This window comes from Simochromis diagramma, unplaced genomic scaffold (assembly GCF_900408965.1).
Source record: "Simochromis diagramma unplaced genomic scaffold, fSimDia1.1 OVJJ01000107.1, whole genome shotgun sequence".
Taxonomy (NCBI): domain Eukaryota; kingdom Metazoa; phylum Chordata; class Actinopteri; order Cichliformes; family Cichlidae; genus Simochromis; species Simochromis diagramma.
The window spans coordinates 9,563,701-9,586,613 of record NW_024387209.1 but is presented as its reverse complement, the minus strand read 5'-3'; the positions used below and the strand labels follow the sequence as shown (position 1 = coordinate 9,586,613).

The 22,913-nt window shown below is 40.0% G+C and overlaps 2 protein-coding genes across 3 annotated transcripts; one reads left to right on the top strand and one right to left on the bottom strand.

Annotated features, from left to right (window-relative positions):
- Positions 1 to 10,539: 10,539 nt before the first annotated feature.
- On the top strand, positions 10,540 to 18,354 carry LOC120746325 (L-threonine 3-dehydrogenase, mitochondrial-like). Its single transcript, XM_040051774.1, has 10 exons — positions 10,540 to 11,133; positions 13,356 to 13,517; positions 14,069 to 14,111; positions 15,248 to 15,318; positions 15,511 to 15,660; positions 15,734 to 15,906; positions 16,046 to 16,136; positions 16,461 to 16,553; positions 16,643 to 16,819; positions 16,910 to 18,354. The coding sequence occupies exons 2-10, from the start codon at positions 13,364 to 13,366 to the stop codon at positions 17,047 to 17,049; spliced, it is 1,092 nt and encodes a 363-aa protein (XP_039907708.1). The 5' UTR covers positions 10,540 to 11,133; positions 13,356 to 13,363; the 3' UTR covers positions 17,050 to 18,354.
- Positions 18,355 to 19,255: 901 nt separating this feature from the next.
- On the bottom strand, positions 19,256 to 22,035 carry cunh8orf74 (chromosome unknown C8orf74 homolog). Of its 2 annotated transcripts, none has more exons than XM_040051776.1 (5): positions 21,589 to 22,035; positions 20,900 to 21,083; positions 20,333 to 20,556; positions 20,031 to 20,186; positions 19,256 to 19,807 (listed from the first exon to the last, which is right to left on the bottom strand). In XM_040051776.1, the coding sequence occupies exons 1-5, from the start codon at positions 21,667 to 21,669 to the stop codon at positions 19,544 to 19,546; spliced, it is 909 nt and encodes a 302-aa protein (XP_039907710.1). In that variant the 5' UTR covers positions 21,670 to 22,035; the 3' UTR covers positions 19,256 to 19,543. The 2 variants fall into 2 exon arrangements, with proteins under 2 accessions (XP_039907710.1, XP_039907711.1); XM_040051777.1 differs by having other exon boundaries at positions 19,692 to 19,810; positions 21,589 to 22,031.
- Positions 22,036 to 22,913: the final 878 nt, after the last annotated feature.

Below are 22,913 nucleotides of genomic sequence, written 5' to 3'. Positions count from 1 at the left end.
AGTGTTGACTCATGTTAGCGTTTAGGAAAACAAAACAACGCCCATTAAAAAGCAACACACAATAACAACGGCACCCTTTAAGACCTTCCTCATTACCCTGCATTTGAAAAAGTGGTGTGACTGTGTGGAGGGTGGGGGCTGTTATGAGGATAGTGACCTACTAAGAGAGCAGACCATGAAAAGGTGATTATTGCTCTTAATTGCCGTCTGCAGAGGCTGCCAAAACGCAGGCAGGTAGCATTAATCTACATTAAAGACATTAGAGACAGCGCACACAGCACTTTTCTGCCGATTCACACTTATTTAAGGCTGCGTATTGCTCCGCCGATAAGCTTCAATTAATAGCATTTTTAATGCTGAGCTACTGAGTTCTGCAGTTAGCGCACTGTGGTCTCCGTCTCAGACAACACCAACAGATATTCTGATGACCACTGCACAACAGGAGTGAACAACCTAAAAGAAAAGAAAATACTGCACCTGAATTTATTATGTTTGATTTATTGTATAAATAGGTGCCATTCTTGCATGTTTGCATTGCATGATGGATGAATAACACACTGTTACAATACTAGTTTTTGTCCTTCTAAAGGCTAACTATTCTAATAGATACACACATACTGCCCATAATCCTATAAACCTATATGAGATTAAATATACTTTGTGCTAATTGGGAATTCTAAATTGTCCATGTGTGATTGTGAATGAAGGTTTGTTTCTCTGTATTAGCCCTGCAACAGACTGCCAACTTGTCCAGGGACTACTGCACCTCTCGCCCTATGGTAGCTGGGACTGACTCCAGCCTGACGGAAGGTGGGTGGATGTTAATCTGTCATTTTGCATTTGATCACCTTCAGCTCATCCCAACATCTCAGTATCTTTCAACCTGGTATTTGATTTTCTTCTGGCATGCAACTTTTCTGTTTTAATTCATTCCTCTGCTTCTTCTTTGATTCATTAGACCCTTCAGCAGCCATAAGTTTGACTTTAGAAAGGGTTACAGCCCACCTGTGGCCCAAAGTTGGAGGAAACTTTGGCTGAAGTTAGCTAACGTTGCAATAAATATTATTTATCCCTGAACTGTCTGACTTTATACTTGTTTACATAGTAAAATATAAATATGTGATAATTAGGAAACTTTGCAAGTCACAAAATTCTTGGCTTCTTACTATAATACATCAAATCTCTGTCTGTCCATCTGTCTGTCTGTATGTTTATCCCTAAACTCCTCCTATGTGATCAGGAGATGAGCAACAAAACTTTCTACACGGGTACATTTGAGCCTCCTGAAGGTTCTCATCTATATCAGATGTTGTGCTGTCACCATAGTGCCTTGCAGCCATGTTCCACTGGGCTAAAATGATCTATTTTTAGCTTTTATGCACCTAATACCTAATAAAAACATTCCATCATTTAAATTTCACAACAACAAATTTACACCCACAAAATCTACTGTTATATATATATATATATGATACTTCATGAGGCCATCACATTTACCTAGAAATTACCCAGCAATAACATTCATTTAGTTTTGAATTTTTACATTATATTATTATATAGTTTTTATATTTTTTAGTTCAATTTTATCTTCTATTTATTTCTATAAACAACATACACCAACTCTATTATTTTTAACTTTTCTCAATCTGATATCATAACACCACAAACAAACCGCACAATACTGTACATGGGCATGCACCCACTCAACATTTACAATACTAAGACTCAATATGAATTTGTTTATTTCAATTTTGCTCTTTAATCCATCATATTTTCGTTTTAACACCATGCTGGGTGCGTTGCAATGTTTTGGTCCTGAGAAAAACTGAAATTAGGTTTAGAGCAGGTGGTGACTGCCACCCACACACCCTCCACCCGACAGACACACATACACACATACATATGCAGCACAGAGGAAGCTCAGTCCTGGTGGGAGGTCTGAGGTCTGGCCCTCCACATTCCACAGACAAGTGTCTAGCACCTGCTAGGCCTCAGTCAGCCTTTACTGGCCAACAGATTAGGACAGGGCGGACACACTCCAAATCCATTTACTTTACAGTCTGTGTATTTGCATGTGTGTGTGTGTGGGGGGGTTCAAGAGAGAAATCATTCTGCAAAATTAAAATGTGAGGTGAATTATACTGTAGATTTTGGCATTTCAGTATTAAAGCCTCACCCAGACAAGACTTCACATACACACACACACACACACACAGTATACAGTATGTACATATAAATGCGCACACACCTTCAGCAGGCCATGTCTGACAGGTGCACATGTCAGTGGTTAGTTCAACCTGGATCAGAGCATTTGGTCTCACTCTGTCGCAGCCAGGCCTCTAGGGTGTGTGTGTGTGTGTGTGTGTGTGTGTGTGTGTGTGCATGTGTAAAACCCAAGGACCCGATGCTCAGTACCCAGACACTACCCATATTGTTTTCTTCAGTGGAGCTAGAAAAAAGGAAGCTGATTTACAGAGCTGTCTGGCACTGGAGCACACGGATGCATGACTGACTCTGCCTAATGGAGTTTTCAGCCCTGGATTTACACTTCTCCATCTCTGTGCGAGGAGCACAGCCCGGCTGCTTCACGGCTCCCTGGAAGCTATGTTAGCTCACTGATCTCGTCCCGGATCCAAGTTTGCTTCATCATCAACCCCACTTCAACCTTCCTGCAGCCATAAAAATTTACTGAATAAAAAGACATTTAACCATATGCATGCACTTACTTCATATATCACGTGCACAGGAAAGTGTCATCAAAGCCTCTTTACAATTTTCAGTCCAGCGTGTTAGCACATTTACTGTCAGTGTTCATTAATGCTAGCTTAGCAACACTGGCTTCACTCGATACACGTCATGCTAATATAAAGAACAAGTCACTTTGAGGTCAAACTAGAGTGCCTGACAATAAAAAGAAGGATGAAGGTCGGAGGTTCTGAAGTGTCCAAAAAGCCATCAAAAATGAACAAAGCGCTGTGAGCCGGAGCCGATGATGTGGGAATTCAACATTAACGTGTTAAGTGGACCTAAACCAGTTTGGTCTGTGTCGGATTGCTGGACTGCCATCAGGGCAGGACTGCGTAACTGCCAGCAGCTGCCCCTGAATACCGGCCTTAACAAATTATCTATTTCACAGCTCACAAAGCATTTAGCCTTCAAACTATGTGAACTAATCCATTCCCGTGCTTTTAGAAGGAAAGCCACCCAATATTTTTGATCAGTGATCGTGATGTAGTGGGCACGCCAAGACTGTAAACGCCATGTTAATAAATATGGCGTTATCACGTCTACCTGATTGACCCAATATCAGTAGCTGAAAAATGCACATCCAGGTGTCAGTGCTAGCATCTCAGAAAACAAAGGATTGAAAATGAAATAACTGATTTTAATCAGCCACAATGACAATATAATTATTTTTTTGTTCATGGCTATCCCATGGTCATCATCACTACTGAGCCTAAATGCTATGGGTGTTGAAAAGAATAGAGAGTTTGTTAGCTTGAGCTTTAGGAAACATTAGTGAAGAAATGCACAACCCCCACATTTTGTACCCCTGGATTTCGTGTCCTTTCCTTTACCTACAGGTAGTGCATTGTTCCACTACATTAAAAAAATGGAAATAAATTCAGTACCCCTCAAGATTTGATTAAGACACATCACTACAGAATAGCTTCCTCCTGCCATCAGATTGGCTCCACCCACAAATCCCACCATTGCCATTTACAATAATTTAACAAGTTCTGTGCTAAGATCATTTTTTTGTCTTTGTTCTGTTTCTGTTGCCATTTAATCCAACCATTTTGCATTCATTCTAAAGTCTCAATCTTTAAGCCAAAATTGATATGATACAACAGAGTATATACAAGTATTGGCAATTCTCATCAGTTATTGTGCTTTGAATTACCCATTAGCTGACATCAGTCAACAAAGTCAATACTAAGCCAATGTTTGGTTGATATATCAGTGCATCCCTATAGTAGATGATGCTGATCAATAAGATTAGCACTGGGTTGTCTTTATTTTAAGGCCTAGGAACTGGTCACTTACCAGTAATCACTGGTCGTTAGAGACAATTTTGTCCCAACCAGCTGGCAAGTAGTTGTCAGAGGTTTCTTGCTGTCAGTAAGAGAAATTAATTGTACAGATTTATGTATTGCTTGACCTATTATCAGGTCAATATTATCAGCTGATTCTAGGCATTTGATGATGTATTGATCTCACCATTTAAAACAGCCAATATTAAAAACTAAAGAAGAGACGGTAGAGACACCCTTCAACCGTGTTATCAGTGCTGACATTGCATAGTTTGTCCACTAGAGGGCACTCTGCTACTTTCCTTTCAGCAATACACTCAAAACTCCACAAATACAATAACCATCTGATCTGGGCAGAGTCAGACAGAGTTTTATGAGAAAATAAATAGCTGAGCATAACAAATGTTAGGAAATCTGTAATTTCCCTAATAATGTGTCTAAAAAATTAACGAGTATATAGGAACATTACATTTTTAAATCACTAAATATTGGCATTAAGCTTATGAATCCTATCTCAGTGAGGCTCTAGACCTTACAAAAGAAATTAACTGTCACCTGATCTGACACAGCTCCTGTTCATCAGCAGGAAATGTTGCCCGGCCATTCAGCGAGCCAGTCAAAGACTGAAGGACCAGCCCTCGACTGTGTGAGAGCAAACCATGAGCACCAGACATTATTTCCTCATTTTGCAGGGTTTGTCAGGGGACCTTGAAGCATTTATGCCAGAAACTCAGGGTGGAATAGCTCTCATAGTGGAAGCTTTGGTCCGACATCAACTGTTGGCAGTGGCTAATGAATGGTATATAAACTGGAAAACTGATTTCCTTAATCCACTTACGTTTCTTTAGATTCTATGGCGTGGTAAGCCTATTAGGCCACAGAGCTGTGGAGAATCATGCAATAAGTGTTGAAAGTAACAGCAGTGGGAGGCTGAGGAGGAAGGAACAACTGTGGCACAATAGTCTCCTTAAAGAAACACCCCGAAGAATACCGTATGAAACATTTGATCGAATCGTGCTTAATATAAGCCGCAGAAAGAAAGAAACCAAACTGATTTCTTCATCGCTTACATCCAGAGCGGTAAGCTCGGATTTGTCTCCTGGGTTCCTTCTGCAACATTTATCGAGGATAAAAAAAGGAAAAAAAAAAGAGGAGCGAGAGAGAGAGAGAGACCGAGGGAGACAGAAAGTGAGCGAAGGATCAAGGTCTCTCCGTATAATTACAAAGATAGCACGGTCTCCACTCTCCCCAGTGGAGGCTCCGAGGCGTCACTCCCCGTCCCTTCATATTGTATAAAGACTGTTCTATCAGCCCACGAACGGCATCATTGCTTGTAAATTAATTTGGGGTTCCTGTCAGTCGGGCCCTTCTCCTCTCTTATCTGGAAGTGTAATATGGGAAGCTGAGAGGCTTGGGAGATACTGCTGAGAGCGCTGGAGGAGAGGAGGTGAGGGGAGGTGGGGTGGGGGGTGAAAGTGAGTATTAAAGAGAGAGAGAGAGAGATAGGAAAGAGAGAGGCAGGGACAAAACAAGAGAAGCGAGTGGAAGAAGCAAATGGGTCCCTGTGGATGTCAGGAGTGGATCCGATGGAGGACCTGACTCAGTGATAAGTGAATATGGTCTGGCTTCCTATTTTACACACACACACACACACACACACACACACACACACACACACACACATGCAAGCCATTTGTCATCCAGACTGGACTCTACATCGAGAGGCCTTCACCTAGCAGCACTATTTGTTGCCGTGTCACAGCCTGCGGATAAATCTTCTCCCAAGGATCCTTGTTTAAATCCGCCCCCTATTACCAAAGGTCCGGCCCTCTCATGATCACATGAGCTACACACACAAGCACGCACACGGACACCTCTGACCCCTTCAGTTGTTTGTAATTAACCCCTCACCCACTGTATGTTGCCTCAATTCCCTAATGGCAATAAATAGGCCTGACTACAATCCCATTAGCCGACTGAGTCATGATGGTGAATTAGGGGGGACACTGACTAAACGCTGGGCTGAAATTGAATATGAGCGTCGTTACTTGAGCTGACACCATGTCCCTTTATTTTCCGCAAAACCTCATTTACACGAATTGTCCTTTTTATTGTTCATTTATTGAAATATCTATTTGTTCGAAACACTTTTCTTTTCCACCGTAGCGCCCTTTTGTTAAAACACTCCAGTTTAAATACAGCTTATTCTGAGTTAATTGCGTTTGTGTATACTGTATCTGTGGAAATAATACGTGTTGACAGAGCAGTGTTTATGACAAGTAGTTCAGGTTGGGCTGAAGTCAGTTGTGGGTGGTTAAATGAGGCAGAGGCAAAATGAAAATACAGCTCCAAATTAATAGAGCTGTGTTATATCAGACAGGACTGCTTTTATTCTGAAGCCAGCGGGGACTGTGGTTGACACAGGCTAACCTAATAACTTAGTGGTTTCTGATGTTGACAAAAGCTCAGATATTTAGTAACATGGATGTTTTTAGCTGATAGGCTTTTACTATACTCAAATACAGTTTTAGATGATTATTTTCATTTTACAACATTGTGCATTTTGTCTGTTTCATTACCAGTATTATTTCATCACCTTAAAAAATATGATGTTTTGCCCTGGATTAAATAGGAATGCACCAATATTGAAGCTGTGAGTGAGTACAAATGTCACTGTATAAATGACTTGCATTTGGCCGAGAGTCCCACTAAAAATGTTTTCACTTAGTTTGATTTGTTGCCATTCATTCTAGATTTTTCTGCCAAAACAGATTTTCATTTTTTTAAGAAACAAATTTTTTCTGTTTGTATCGACTCACTGATATCGGCCGATATCTGTCAATGTTCTGTCAACACATCGGTGTATCCTTAAAATATCCAGCATCATATGTAGTCATTAAAACTGTCTCAAGCTTGAATTTAACAAAAACTGCTGCTTACAATCAAATGCACCAGTAATATTATTATTGTAGAATACGTGTGTTATGTACAGCATTTTTACTAATTAATTTTGAGCATGTAATGCTAAAAATGTGAGCAATAATTTAAAAGAAGCCTTTAGATGTTTATAAAGATTTTCTTTAATGAAGTTTGAATAAAATAAAAAGCTGTTTTCCAACATATAGTAATGTTAATCATTTACAGCAAATTGTATTGTCTTAATGGTGTACATGACTATACTGCAGGACATCACTTCATTGTGTATTATGGCTAAAATCCTTTGTTTATGAGTAATCGCATTCATGTTTGCCTGTGTGAGCAATAATTATTTCCACTCCGCATTAAACAAAGAATATCTTCTTCTTCATGTGGAGACCCACGGCGACCACAGCAATAAAAAATCTTTTTACAAAGCTTTGTGTTTTTTACACTCCATCATTTTGAGCATTCACACAAAGCAACAATGAGCAAAACAAGCTAGGAGTATGTGAACGTATTGCATTTGGCAGGCCTCCAAAAGTGGCAAAAACAACAGAGCCTTTTTAAGCAAAAGAACAATAAGACATGAATCATCTATTGTGGCCCGCTCTGCAGGGTTGGAACTGAATCCACATGAAGAATTGGTTCATTTCCAAACGTATGGAGTGTGGAAGTAGACGGGGCACTGAAGCACTCCTGATGGATAAATCCTGTCAAGTTCAATTCAACAGTCACAGTAAAGCTTTTTTGTGCATATTTTTGTTTGTTATTATGTTGTCTAAGTAGCAAAGATGAAGATTAGATTATAAAATAGAAATATTAAAAAATTTAAAATTAAAAATAAAATACAACCTAATATAAAAATGGAAATACACACGTAGTTTATTATATTTTCAGCAGGTAATTATGAAAAGAGAAGTATACAACTGATTCTTCTTTTTCTGTGCAGAGTGGAAAGCACAGATTAAGGCCTCTTTATTTTTCTCATTTCTGGGTATCTACCGCCACCTGGTGGCTACAAGCCGACAGGCATGATTAAAGCGTGTGCAATACGGGAAAATTCTACAGTTTTGATATTAAATGCTACATTAAATATAGTATTTCTAGACAAAGAAACAAAAAATACTTTATTTATTTATATTAGGCGTCAGTGAGGTCAATTACAGTGTGAGCCAAACCAGCTCTATAAATATTGGTCTCCCTCTAGGAAACAGTGAAAAGCTCAAAGGGTAAAATTAGCATGCTTTTGAAAATGTAAAACGAATTTTACATTTTAACTGTCCAAAAACTACCAAACTTTCTGCTTAATTTTTACTTTTCTTTTTCCGCTGCAAACCAAAATACTAAACTTGCTTAATTAATTTTTAAGAATGAATTCGTTTCATGTGTTATTGTGCCATGTGTTATTTTGTATTCATGGTTTCGTAAGTAGGGGCTACCAAAATGTTAAAATGAAAGATTGCAATACATTAAATCTTCTTTAGAATAGTATGTGGCAAAAGTTCATTTCTATTCAGTTTTATTTATAGAGTGCCAAATCACAACAACAGTTGCCTCAAGACACTTTAAAAACGGGGGGAAACAAATCTCAGATTTCTAATCAATTATGGCAGTACGTTACCTAAATATCTTGTGTGTGCATAAAGATTAAATATGAGCATGTTACATGTATATTTTACAGATGTGTGTCTGGATTTGGGATTTTTCAGGGTCCAATCTTTCGCGTTTACTAAGATATTGCAAACACATATCCATCAAACACCTATGCATTGTATCTACAATATCTGAAAACCAGCTACACAAAAGATGAGGTTAATTTGCAAAGAGATCAGAGACGAGATCTTTAGCAGAATAAATATCGCTCTATTACACATATCTCATGTATATCTCATGCACATATCTTTCTACGTAGCACTTTTAATTCTTATTCCTACTTTTATTTTTTTCATGTCTATTTAAGTGCTATTTATGACACTATGTTTGCACTGAAGCACCGCAGCAATTTCCTAATGTTGTAAACCTGCTCAACATTTGGCAATAAACCCCTTTCTGGTTCTGATTCTGATTCTGATATATTCGACAGATGGGTATCCAGTCATGTCCAAAAGATCTCACCAATTTGTAAAAATCTCAAAAACAAATCAAAGCTCCAGATCACATTGTTCAGGATATTGTCCAGATCTGTGACAAATGCAAATCTATCCCTACCTTGGACAGTATTGTATTGTAGCGCTTTAATTCCATATCATGTTCTGTTGCATTGATTATGACTTGAAATCAGAAACCATAAACTCAGCACGACAAGGATTTGCTGAGGCCACAGAGCAAGAACGACACTGGAAATTTTTATAACCACCCGAGTCACCATTAAAAGAATGCAGGCTTAATACAGTTTGACTTCTCCTTTTAAAGCTTAATGCCATATCCATCTTTTATATACAGTCTATTCACCACAAACTGGGCCGCCTACCCCAAAAAATACAAACAGACGTACAGGCCAGGAGAAAAATGTACTGTCCCCTTACAGAATCTTCAAATTGATCAAAAAAGACTGATATTATGACAAAAAGCTCTAAGGAATGTAGATTCATGTTCACGTACATCTAGGAGTGTATGTGTGCGCATGTGTCCACCGTTTGTTAACGGTGGAAGACACAGATTAATCTCTTTGCATGCAACAGAGGATAAATCAATTGCACATAATTAGCAGGGGCAAGGTTATAACTGACACTAGGTTTCATCTTAATTACAGAAGTGGTTGCATGAACACGTCTCAACTTAATCACACCTGCCACTGTTCTCACCACAGCTTGATAATTTATTCTTATGGGAGCTTTTACTAATAATCATGTTTTAGTTTGTATAAAATTCATGTGGAGTTACATATGTTAGTAGGAAAGTGCAATGTTGGCCACTGATCTGATGAGTCACTAAAATTTATAACAAAGAAAATTCATATTTGTGGGGCTGTTCATTTGTAATGCTAAATATGATACGGAGTACCCTAAAAGCAAAACACACACAGATATACAAAAAAGCCAGCAAAAACATCTAAGGCAATCCACTCTCTTGACTTCCTCCATGTATTGATGATGGTTTGAACCAAAAACTTCAAATTTGGATTCATTAGTCCAAAAAGCTTCCACTGATTTTCAGTGTAGTTCAGTCAGTCTGGCTTCTTGGCAGTCACTCTTCCACTGAGACTATTTCTGATAAGAAACTGCACGCCATGCTGCCAGGTTTTTGGCTAATAGCTCTATGGGAATTACCCAAAGTAGAAAAATACTATTTTATGTCTGGGAAATGGGAACAATGTGACCCACTAGTAACAAAGTGCCGTAAAATTGGTTCTTTGCCAGTGTGTTGGTATGTAGACACCACACTCGTTAATCCCTTGAGTTAGGCACCTTTTCTATACCTGATGATAGATCAGTGTTAGGCGGCTTAACAAACAAAAAAAAGGTGTCCAAAGAAAACCTTAGACACTGGCTTTGACCTTCAGAGAACCTGGAGAACTGTTCCTCAAGACCACTTAAAAAAAATACTAGTAAGTCTGAGTCTTTGGAAGCAATATAATAAGTAGTGGCTCAGGTTTTTTGCACAGTATTGTATATGAAATTGATTAAATCAATAAATGAAATGTATTATTCAAATTTGTCAGTAATATTAGCACAAAAACTTTCTGGCAATTCCAACATAAGCCTGTCTTGCTGTTTTCTGCTTAGGTTTCTAAATGTTTTTATTTTAGTTTATTTGCTGTTGCTTTCCATATTAGTTTCAGCCATTTTATATAATGTTAGGGTGTTCTTGAGGTATCATTGTTGTTGTTGTTGTTCATCAATCCATCTTCTTCAACCTTCTTCTTCTCCCCGGCCACCTCCTCCAGCTCGCCAGGGGGAACGCCCCTTCCCAGGCCAACCACGAGATATATGTATTATTATTAGTAGTAGTAGTAGTATTAGTATCGCCAGCAGGCTTATGAGATTTTATTTTGAAAGTTACAGCCGGAAGTTTAGATTTTCCTAAGACTGGTTCTGTCGCGAGCCTCCCGTGCTGTAAGCCAATCACAGAGCAGAATAAGCTTTGCCGTGTATACGCGCGACTAGTTCCATGTTTTGATCGCAAACAGCGGAGGGCTTCGGAGTCGTTTTCTGAACCTGCTTCTCCAGGTCGCATTAAAGTAAGGAGAACATGAGTTTAGCTTGTTTTCTATGCTCCCTGCACAGGAGCTTCAGTTGGCTACATTTCATGTCATCTGTAAAAGCTCGCATTACATTACGTTATTTTTACTGCACGTTTCACTTTTTAAGTTAACTGAATAAGATGGTCTGAATCTCAACATATGTAACCAGTATCTAGGTAAAGCTAGTTATCCTCGGTGGTTAGGATCCTGCTTGAGGGGACACTATCTTGATTTAAAGAAACACATCCGTTAAACAAAGTATATAACTTATACCCCAGATAAGACCGAAATAATTGGGCAGCTTTGGGAATTGATACGAAATTTCCCTTTATGCACTTTTATTGTGTCCAGTTGTACTAACAAAAGAAAAAAATGTCTTTAAACTTGTTTTTCTCGTTTTTTTGAAAAGCACTGATTCAGTTGTGCCGTTACTAGTTGTTTTACCTCGAATAAATAAATACGTTTATTTAACTAGTTTAACACACAAAGTATTTACTGCAAGGCTGCTAGACTCCATTGCTCTGAAAGGGTTTGTCCACATTAACCTTTGCTCCCCCATAAGCTTAATGGTGGTCTGGAATATAGATAAAGAGGTCTATATTTAGACCAAGTCAGCAGGAGAAGTTAAGAAGCTAATCTGAGATGGGTGTTGGGGGTCGGGCAAGGCTTTCACATGTTAGGTTTATTTTGACAGTTTCAAGTTGATATATGCACAAAATGCCCCTTATAAACTCATCTTTCTTAAAGTAGAGCAGGTAGAAAAGCATAACATGCCACAAAATGTCTACATTTAGAAATTAGACAGCAGTAATTTGCCACTTTCCAGTGGTTGCAGTCAGTTCAAGTCAGACTGCAACTGTCCTCAATTCAGTTCAGTTTTAATTATAAAGTGCAAAATCAAAACAGCACTCACTTCAAGGTGCTTTATATTGTAAGGTAAAGACCCTACAATAATAGAAAAAACACCAACAATCATATAAACCTGTATAAGCAAGTACTCAGCGACAGTGGGAAAGAAAAACTGTCTTTAAACAGGAAGAAAAGAAACCTCCAGGATGGCGGTGTAGCCATTTGCTGCAAGCGTTTGGGGGTGATCGGAGGGAGACGTGGCAAAATACTCGCTGTGGAAGAGAGCCGATGTTAAATAATAACTAATGATTGAATGCAGAGTGTTGTTATAAACATGCAGAGAGTGAAAAGAGGTGAGTGAAGAGGAAACAATCAGTGCATCATGGGAAACACACCCTTAGCAGCCCTATTCCTATTGCAGTCTAAATAAGGAAGGATTTGGGTCACCCCAACTATATACATTATAAAAAGGAGTTTTAGGTCTAATCTTATAAGTAGAGAGGATGTCTTTCTCCCAAATCCAAACTGGGAGCCAGTTCCACAGAAGAGGGCCCTGGAAGCTAAAGGCACTGCCTCCCATTTTACTTTTAGAAACTTTAGGAACCACAAGTAATCCAGCAGCCTGAGAGTGAAGTTCTCTATTGGGGTGATATGGTTCTATGAGGTCTTCAGGATAAAATAGGACCTTATTAGTCAAGACGCTGAATGTGAGGAGAAGGATTTTCAATTTCCCTGTCAGTACTCTTGCATTTTGGATCAGCTGAAGGCTTTTCAAGGCGTTTTTAGGACGTCCTGATAATATTGAATTACAGTTGTCCAGCCTAGATGCAGAAGAAGCAGTAAGGTATGATTGATGGTCTACTTTTTCAGCATCATTCTGATACTAGAGGTCATTCAGGTATTTATGTCTCTGAGACCTGTAGTTTAACTATTTGCAGGAAAGTCGCCTCTTGTCAGCTAACTTGTGCAAGCTTGCCATCAAAAATGGTCAAGTGGGAAACACCCTCAAATTCTGGCCAACCATTTAGTGACTACAAGTTCAAAACAGATGTGAAAAAAAATCATTACAATTACGAGGCATCACCAATTTTTACTTTTTTTTTTATTTAAGGAGCCTGCTGTCCCATTTTTACTCATGTGACTGAGCCATTAGATGGCTCTGAGGAAGTAGCTTTGTCGAGCTAAGTGTTGGATGGTTTTTCAGATGAGCTGATTTAAGGTCAGTTTAACTAAGCTAACATTATCACAGGATGATGGTGTTAAGCCTGATAATATGTGTGTCCACAGTAATAATAATGTAACCCCACTTGGATATACTAAGGCTGTGGATGCACTCAGTGTTTTATGTTAATATGTGCTTTTGTTAATAGGAGGTGTTATGATGCCGGTGGTTCAGTTGCTGAGAGCTGCATTGAAGCATGCTGGGAACAGGCCCCCACGCTGCGTTGTGCAGACGACCTCTGCAGCACATGGCGTCAGAACACATGCTTCATCCTGCACTGATGGTGACAAACCCAAAGTCCTCATTACTGGTTAGTTTTTGTCTCATACCTCTTGTGTTACTTAAGCTCTGTAATGGGAAAATTCTAGTTAACCCTCACATTTAGATATAGGTGGTTAGAACTTCACTGTCTGATTTTTGTGTAACCTTTGCATGCTTAGATGAAGTATGTGTATGTGTCAGTATGACCTCGTGAAATAAAAAAAACTGCTTAGCTAGGCCTTACAATGTTTCACTATGTTATCTGCTAAGTGTTTGGCTCAGAAGGATGAAGGTCAGGGCCAGCGCCAGGTGCTGGCCTGGGAAAAGATAGTGGGAGTCTTCTCTGTTCAGCAACAGCCCAGGGTGGACAAAAGACTGTTGTAACTGAAAGATACACACAGTTTGACGATGTCATAAGCTCATTACTATGAACCTGTGATGTTTTGATGTATGTTTCCATTCTCCTGCGCGTAGTAATAAATAGTGTGACCACAGCTCTTTCTGTGTTGCAGACTTTATTTACAAAAATTCCACGACAGTTCTTAAAAGTGCTTAAACTGCTTGGTAATTTGCTTCTTTTTCTCTAATTTATCCTTGTAGGAGGACTTGGACAGCTGGGGGTGGGGCTTGCTAAGTCATTAAGGTAAGAAGCTTAAATAACCTCTGATTTCCGTTGTTTAGCTATTTCCATATGTAGAGTAGTTTTCTTTGCGTATACGTGATAGTGATACTGGGTTTTCAGACTGATACCAGTAAAAAATCTGTCAATATAAACATACCAGTCACTGTATTAGTTGTGGCCACACCATTTTGTACATTCCTGCTCCAATCTGATCCCAGAAACTAAACAGGGTTGTGCTTGGTCAGTATTTGTCTGGGAGACCGCCTGGGTATGCCAGGTGGTTGAAGCTTGGTCGTGGCAGATGGCTTCCCCTCCCTGAGCCTGGTTCTGCTGGAGGATTCTTCCTGTTAAAAGTTAAAAGTTTTTCCTTCCTACTTTTGCCAAGTGCTTGCTTGTAAGGGGTCACCTAACTTCTGTAGCTATACTGTAGATTTTTTTGATGTGTAAAACAAACAGCGATGGATGCATCAGGTTGTATGACGAAGGACTCCCGCTAGCTTTTTCCCAGTAAAGGTTATAATGGTGATTTACGGGAACAGAGCTGCTGTTTTGGACGCTAAATTTTTTTTTTCTTTCGCTCCACCTGAGCACACCGTCTCAGTAATGACTCCGCGTTTAGACAGACCCCGGCTCAACATTAAACTATGACATTAAACCATCATCTTTACTGCTGCTGTTGTGTTATCAGTCTTTTTGTTGAAACACTGGAGGCTGTGTGAGCTTAATGTTGTCATACTTTTAATTCACACGCGCTCTCCTATTGCAGGTCTATTTTTGATCACAAATGTGGGTGAGCACCACAGGGTCACGCATTAGACAAAGCATCAAAGCAAGGAAATAGTTTTTTTTATAGTTGAGTTATTCAAATTACTCAATGAATCGTTGCAGACCTCTTTTAAACTGCTGTGGTGAACTGTGGTGATACCAGTCCTAAATCCAGCAATTTTATTTAAAAGAAAAATTAGAAAAACTTCCAAAAGGTGATACCTGTGAGCCAAACCTATATGGGGTGTAATGTGTGAGCTGTTGAAACAACTGTTAAAATGATATATAATGAAAGAAAGCTTAAAGACGTCATGCGATCATGTCATTTGTACCGCAGACCAGCTTTTTTAGTAGAGTTACCAAAACTGGCCGCTCTAATGTTTCTTTTTCAGGAGGAGATTTGGAAAATTCAATGTGATCCTGTCTGACATCCGGAAACCCCCCAACCATGTCTACAAAAACGGTGTGTGCATTGTTTTTACCTTCTCCACATATTCTACAAGTTAGTAAAAACCCTACAAAGGCCATGCGGTCTTTCTCTTTAGGAGCTCCATTCTTGCTCAGTGCAAATGCAAACCACATGTCCATAAAACTGCACTCCACTTTCCAAAGATGAGTGGGTCGACACACACAGTCTGTTGTGTGTCCTGCACAGGTCCATTCATCTTCTCTGACATTCTGGACTATAAGAACCTCAGGCAGATTGTGGTCAACAATAACATCAGCTGGCTGGTTCACTACTCAGCTGTGCTGTCCGCTGTGGGGGAGCACAACGTGGCCCTGGCTAAAGAGGTCAACATCACAGGTAGACACCTCTGTAACGCGTGTACCATAGCATTAACATAGCAGACTTATGCACAGCCTCTCTTTCTCTCTAGGTTTCCATAACATATTAGATATAGCCACCGAACATGGTCTGCGTGTGTTTGTCCCCAGCACAATCAGTGCCTTGGGTCCATCCTCCCCTAAAGACCCCACTCCTGATCTGTGTGTGCAGAGGCCACGCACTATTTACGGTGTATCCAAGGTCCATGCGGAGCTGATGGGTGAGGTGAGACACTCTGTAGAGACTTTGAAAACGCATACCCGTATTTCTTCTCCGCACTTACAGCTGTTGTAGCTCCAGTCCTCATTCTGACCTCTATTCATCTTATTTCTGGTGTTTTTGAGTCTTTTCCTCCCATTATCAGTACTACCACCAAAGGTATGGGCTGGATTTCCGCTGTCTCAGGTATCCAGGCATCATCTCGGCTGACTCCCAGCCTGGAGGAGGAACCACAGGTGAGTAGACCTGAGATACATATACCCAAAGACCTTTCAGGAATAAGTGTTGGCCCTCAACAATCACATTTGCAATATGGTTAAAGTTGTGGTTCACTTCCTTTTTAAATGAACGGGTATAGAGGCTCAACAATAATTTTGATGGTGATAATATCACCATCATCACCTCCACCACTTATCTTGTATAATGTCTCTGGAAATACTAAAGGTGCAGGCTAAATGACAATGTAAGGAAGATGGCGCACCATTTGGAAATGTTTGTTTTTTTTGCTCCATGTCTTTGATGCAGTCTGATTCTGATGGTCTCTTTTCACTGTTTTCTAGACTACGCTGTCCAGATCTTTCATGCAGCTGTGAAGAGCGGTCAGTTTGAGTGCAACCTGCGCAGCGACACACGGCTGCCTATGATGTACATCGGTAAAGCAAACTTTGATGCGTTTTGTTTTGGCGGCACTGAAGCACTCCCGTTTCGCTCATCTCTTCCTCCGTCCACCTCTCCTACCCAGATGACTGTATCAAGGCCACTATGGAATTCCTGGAGGCTCCAGAAGACGCGCTCATCAGCCGCACCTACAACATCAACGCCATGAGCTTCACGCCACAGGACCTCACCCGAGAGATCCAGAAAGTCCTGTCTGACTTCAAGGTTACCTATAATGTGGATCCTGTCAGGCAGGCAATCGGTGAGACTGCTGGGATACCAGTGTCATAGTTTTATCCTTTCAGAGTGTTCACTGGCTACTATAATCTTCTTCTCTGCTACATCTTTTCAGCCGACGGCTGGCCAAAAGCACTGGAGGACAGCGCAGCGAGACAGGACTGGGGCTGGAGGCACGAGTACAACCTGCCGGAGCTGGTGCAGACCATGCTGACTCACATTACTCTGGGAAACAAGCTAGCGAGCGCCTTCTGAAACATTTGCAGCATTTTTGTAGCTTTATTTGAAAACTGAATGTGACAGTCTTAAGTAGCAAAATCTTAAAACATTTTTTTTTTCTTTTTTAATCATCTAGGGCCTGCTCTTCGTATGTGGGTTGATGTTTCGTTTGGGAGAAATCCCTGGCACTTTAGCATGCTCCCACATCTTTTAGCCCTTGATAAGTTACTGATAGCCACAAATTCAACCCTCGACAGGATGGGTGCCCTGATCATTGCTTCAGTTAGAAGGGAGCGCATTGTTAGCACCGGTAATAAGTAATATTATGTGGGATTTCCTGCAATTGGCTGTAAAGAATTATGAATGAAATCAACAAATGATCTGATATTTCCTCACAGGAGGATCCATAGGTGCACGTTTTACTAGTGTCTGATCCATTTTGAATGTCATGTTATCTCAAAAGAGAAGTTCAACATGTCATGGGTACTTGTGACTCTTCCCTGCAGAAACTCTTGTGAGGATGATTTCTTTTTTCAAACTCCCCTCCCAGATGACCTTGGATCTTTCTAGCAGTGTACAGAGAACAGGCCACAGACCCAACAAAGACTTTGAAGATGATAGGCAGAAAGTCTAAAAAGGATGACTTAAATTGAGATTTCCACAATATGTTTGTTAAGAAGCAAAACAAAAGGTTTTCCTACTGAACCATCAACCTGATGCCTTTCTTTTCCTCTCTGTGAATCCGTCCAGGATTTGTGATTAGTTTGCTGCTAGAGAGCGCTGGATGTTTTCGCCAAAGCAAGATGCTGAACTTTTAAGAGTTATGGTCTCTTTCTGAGTGTACACAGTATGTATGTGCTGTCTCTAAGTGTGCTACCAGTCTGTTGCGGTGTGCCTTAAGGGGCACGTCTGCCACACTTGAAAACGACCTGGCTTTTAGTAAGAGCTTCACTCCCACTGTTTACTAGTGTGAACTGTGTCCTGAAACAGTGGTGCAGATAACTGTGGAAATAGTGACCCTACACAGTACTGCTGCAGGGACTGCACAAGATGGGTAAACAGAAAAGGAAACCTAGCAGTGCTTGAGGCCTTAAATTATGTGCAGCAAAGGAAATTAGCTTATAGATGCTGCTTGATCTTTGCACTGGTGTGTTTTGGGCATTTTATTTATTTATTTATATGTTTTGAGGTGGACTGAATGGATTAACACGTCAGCATTAGATAAGCAGGGCTCTTCTGTGTGGAGGTGTAAAAAGAAAGGACTGGATGTTCTGTTAATGTTTGTTTTTTATAAAGCTATTATTTCAGAATTATTGCTGTTTTTTAATAAATCCTTTTTTTTTTAAAACAAGTTTTTCTGAATTTTCTTTGTAACTACACAGTACTGAAAACTGACCCAATGCTGATGAGCCATTACAGCTACAGAGGGTGAATTTTAGCTTTCTTGAAAGCTTTGTTCTAGGCCTCACCTCCACTAATACCATTCACTGAAGGTAAGCTAAGTTCAGCAGATTTTAAATTATAAAAAAAAATCACATTCAGAAAAAATGAGCATCACAACATAAAAGGAAAAATAACCAAATGTAACTCTTAAAACAACAACTAGAAATTGAGAGTAAAAGTTACCAAGTTAAAAGTCTTTTTAGGTGTTAGCATTAGGTGTCTGTGTTGCTAACTAAGCTTGCTAATGCTAGCTGACATCTTAGCATTCCACCCAGTTATGGTCATGTCTGTCTGGAGAAAAGCAACCTTGCAGCAGCCAAAAAGCTATCCCTGGCTTCAAAATGTGGAGTCTAGAAGCCAACCAGTGGCGTCACATTGGCTATGTCCATTTTTTATATACAGTTCATGGTAACCATGTTGCTGTGGCTGTGAAACTTGCTTTTTACCCTTTAAAGCCTAAATCATGAGATAATTAGTAGAAAATTGTAATTTCTTTGAAACTTTATAACCAGAAGGTCTTTATTGAACCTTCTGGTCATTTCTACAATGAAATATTAATTTGCATATCCATCCATTCTCTTCTGCTTAGAGACAGACAATTATTCACACTCACATTTCCACCTATTGGCAAATTAAAATCACCAAATAAACCCACTAATTGCACATCTCTAGACTGTGGGAGGAAGCCACAGTACATGGGAAGAACAAAAAAACTCCACATATATATGGGCTCATATATTTGCACATATGAGTTTTAATTTGTTTAATGTGTATTCATTACATCCAGGTTTCTTTTTTGCAATTTGTTGCTAAAAAATGTGCAATTTATTCAGTTTTTTCGAGGAGAGTGGGATTACACCGATCATGTAGAAGTTTAAAAACTCACAAAAACTCATGTATCAAATATGACATAACAAGTGTTAAGGGATACATTTCAAATACAGAAATCTTCAAATTATAAATATAAGATGTGCAATAAAATAATAATGATAATAATAATAATAATAATAATAATAATACAAGCTTGAGCATCCAAAAGTAACACAGTTAGCCGAAACTGTGACTGTTACTAAATGGTTCAACATTCTTACTTCTGAACAGGTTTATTTATTGACTTCCTGCCCTCTGCTTTTCCAGACGCCGTCCCTCCTGTTTTAGTTTTGGCAGTTTGTACCTTTGCATTTGTCTCTGTATTGGTAGGAGAAGTATTGTTGTGCCTCCCAGTGGCCAGAGCCTCCTGCTGCAGTTTCAGCTGCAGGATCTCACTGAGCAGATCGACCTCTTGGACTAGGCTTGCCACTATCTGGCTCTCGGTAGCCCTCACTGCTGCACGAACCAACTCCACAATGCCCTACTTGGGGAGCCAAAAACAGTGACAGTCAGTCAGTCCAAATAATTTCACTAAGGGAAGTACCTCAGATGGCGTAACCATAATAATGTTTTGGAGAGTATTTAAAAAAGGGCTGGTTTAGAAAAAAATATTTTTTGTCTAGGAGAAAAACATTTAAAACACAAAAACCACATATTCTCGTAGCACACTGCATGATTAGATATTAGGGTTAGGGAACATGAACCTGTTTATCCAGATGCTTATCCTCTGGAAGAGTTATGTCCTCCACAGTGACCCGTGACCCCTGTCTCAAACACCTCAGCTCATTTTCCTTCTGCTCCAAGGTTGAAGTGAGACTTGCTTCATGCTGCTGACTTTCCCACTCTTGCAGATCGACGCCCTGCAGTAAAAAGGAGTCAATTTCTAAGTTTGAAACAAATTGGAACATATTAAATGGATTCCAGTACCATCAGATAGCAGCCCTGAATCTGCATGATAATTATGCAGTGCACGTTCGCTAGCCGCCACTTAAAGAGGCCTCCTTACCTGTGCTAAGGGAGGGGGTGTGGGTGGCAGTTGCACCTCCAAGTGTAGCTGAGTGACAGACACGTTAGCAGCTCCATCGACCACCGCCTGGAAAAGCTTCCGCCGTGTGATGCAGGTGTCTGTGAGATACCTGGTGAAGTCATGTCGATGGACGGGGGTGAGGTTCGGTAATCCCTCACACAGCACCTCTCTCAGTAGTGACAGCAAGTTGAGTACATCAGGATCTGATGGATAGAAAACAGTCCAGAAGTTTTAAACGAGGTTTACTAAACCAAACCCCAGCAGCACATGATCCTGCACACTGTGAACAGGTGGGCCTGCATTACTAACACTGCATGAGTAATGTTTTAATAGGGCACACAGGGAATGACTCAGAGTCAGGGAATGACTCAGAGTCAATGAATCACTCAGTGTGGTATGCTAGGGTGTCTGTATTGGTTTATGAGCAATGAGAGCTTTACATCTGATAGTAATTCTCTGCTGGCCATGTAAAGGGCCACGACCTCTCGGTTAAGCAGTGTGTCCTCTAACAGGCCACTTTATAGTACACTGCTGTTTGACTCTAACCGTCCAGCCGTGGAAAGATGTCTCTGGCGATCACAGCTGCCCGGATAACGTTCGGCCAGGAGAAGCCACAGTCTGCAGCGAACACGACCACGTCATACACAAACTCTTGATGGAAGCATCGTCGCTCGTCACTGAACTCGGGCCACGAGAAGTAACGGCTGAGCCTCTGCACACCAGCATCTCTCTGACAAACACAATCACACAGACACAAAAGTGAGAAATGTTGAGCAACACGTAGAACCATTTTTACAAGTTATTTTAGTTATTTATTCATAAATGGTGTGGTTATGTCTTTATTTTTGCAGTTCTGCTCCAAGGTTATTACATTAACTAAAACTAAACTAGATACTAAACATTTTTAAACAATGTAATAATAATAAAACAATTTTTAAAAAGTCAACATGAAATTTTTAAAAAAGCGCATGTAGGGCTAGCTGGCTGTAAAGTCCACTCTACCCTAGTTTGCTGTACGTAAACTAATAACTTCAGGCTCAGAAAATTAAACCAATGACCAATAATAAAATAATGTGCGTGCATGACTTCAAGCTAACTCTCTAACCAGTCGCTTACTTTAAGATTTAGGTCAAATTATAGATTTTAGCGCCATTTTTTTTAAAAATGCTGGGACACAACTTCGTCTTTATATCGCTTAAATTAAATGTCTGGGTGTTAATTCAGTGGCCGCCTACCTGTAGCCTCGCTATCTGAGCTATTTCATTCTCTGTTAGGGAATCCATCCTGATAAACACAAAGCGGAGCTCGGTTGCCATTGGAGACTGACGCGATGACGTAGGGACGTAAAGCTGCTGATTGAACGTGTGAAGAGAATTCAGTGTTACCTGTAAATATCACACGTAATTACTCAGTGCTTGTTTGTTCGTAGGTTTAATAGCGACTGTCTGATATTAAACCACACAGTCTTCATTTATGGGGCTGTTTCAGGGCTAAGAAAAGAGCAGGCTGGTAATGTAACTGGGCTTATTATCAGTCTGTGGCCACAGATGGCGGAAAGCTCTAATCCTCTTTAGCACCAACCCCAGCCCTCTCCCTTCTTTTCTCCGTCTCTCTTCTTCTGCCTTTCCTCTCCTCCTCCTCCTCCTCCTCCTGTTCTCCATCAAATAATGTCAAGGTAAAGGCTGTTGAAAATAGTCTGTAGTGTCCAATTTCCGGTTGTGTCTTTAAAAATAAAAGCTTTATTTCAGGTGCGATTTTTACCATCAAACCTTTAGGGTTTGATGCAAATGTAGTTACCCCTTTTCACATTTGCAAATCTCAGTTCAGTTGCGTACACATTACAATTTTGCCTTTAATTCAATTCAGTTTTATCAGTCACCTCAAGGTGCTTTATATTGTAATGCAAAGACCTACATACAAAATAAGCGTCCTAATTAGGATTAAGAACCATTCATAATCAGTATTCACAGATTTCAATATAATACAATAGTTTTAGGGTGGACCCTTCAGTTATTAAACCCAAGGCAACATTGTGTAGACTCATCACTGTGCATTACATATGCCAATTACAAGAGTGGAGAATAGGTCTGTAGTCCGTCACATGCCCGTGTGCAAGCAAGAGCTATGCCTGCTCATCTACTAAGCTAAACTGTCACCCTAGCAGCTCCACTTTTAACAAACAAATACATTCTGCTGTTAAAGCCAGTTTCTTCCAGCTGAGGGCCCTTGCAAAGATTAAGACAATTCTCTCATCTGCTGATTTTGAGAAAGTAATGCCAGTGCCTTCCAGAATTGATTTTAGGATCCTTTTGTTTATTATTAAGGCAAAAAATAGATCAGCACTCTCTTACATTTTTGAACTTTTAACTCTATGCACACTCCTAGATCATTAAGGTTAACTGACTAGATGCTTCTAGTTGTTCTGGTTGTTTAAATCAGGCCTTTTTCTTTAGTTGCACCTAAAATTTGGAACAGTCTTCCTCTTCAAAGTAGGACCTCACCAGTACTCAACATCTTTGAAACTCACTCAAAGACAGATCGTACCTCCCTTGTGTTTTTC

Excerpts from the sequence above, each read along its gene's own strand:
- LOC120746325 (XM_040051774.1), top strand. The coding sequence starts at position 13,364 with ATGATGCCGGTGGTTCAGTTGCTGAGAGCTGCATTGAAGCATGCTGGG. Across the intron at positions 15,907-16,045 it reads ATGCGGAGCTGATGGGTGAG|TACTACCACCAAAGGTATGG; the intron begins GTGAGACACTCT and ends TCCCATTATCAG. Across the intron at positions 16,554-16,642 it reads GCTGCCTATGATGTACATCG|ATGACTGTATCAAGGCCACT; the intron begins GTAAAGCAAACT and ends TCTCCTACCCAG.
- cunh8orf74 (XM_040051776.1), bottom strand. The coding sequence starts at position 21,669 with ATGGCAACCGAGCTCCGCTTTGTGTTTATCAGGATGGATTCCCTAACA. Across the intron at positions 20,557-20,899 it reads CATCTTTCCACGGCTGGACG|ATCCTGATGTACTCAACTTG; the intron begins GTTAGAGTCAAA and ends TCTATCCATCAG. Across the intron at positions 19,808-20,030 it reads ATAAGCATCTGGATAAACAG|GGCATTGTGGAGTTGGTTCG; the intron begins GTTCATGTTCCC and ends CTCCCCAAGTAG.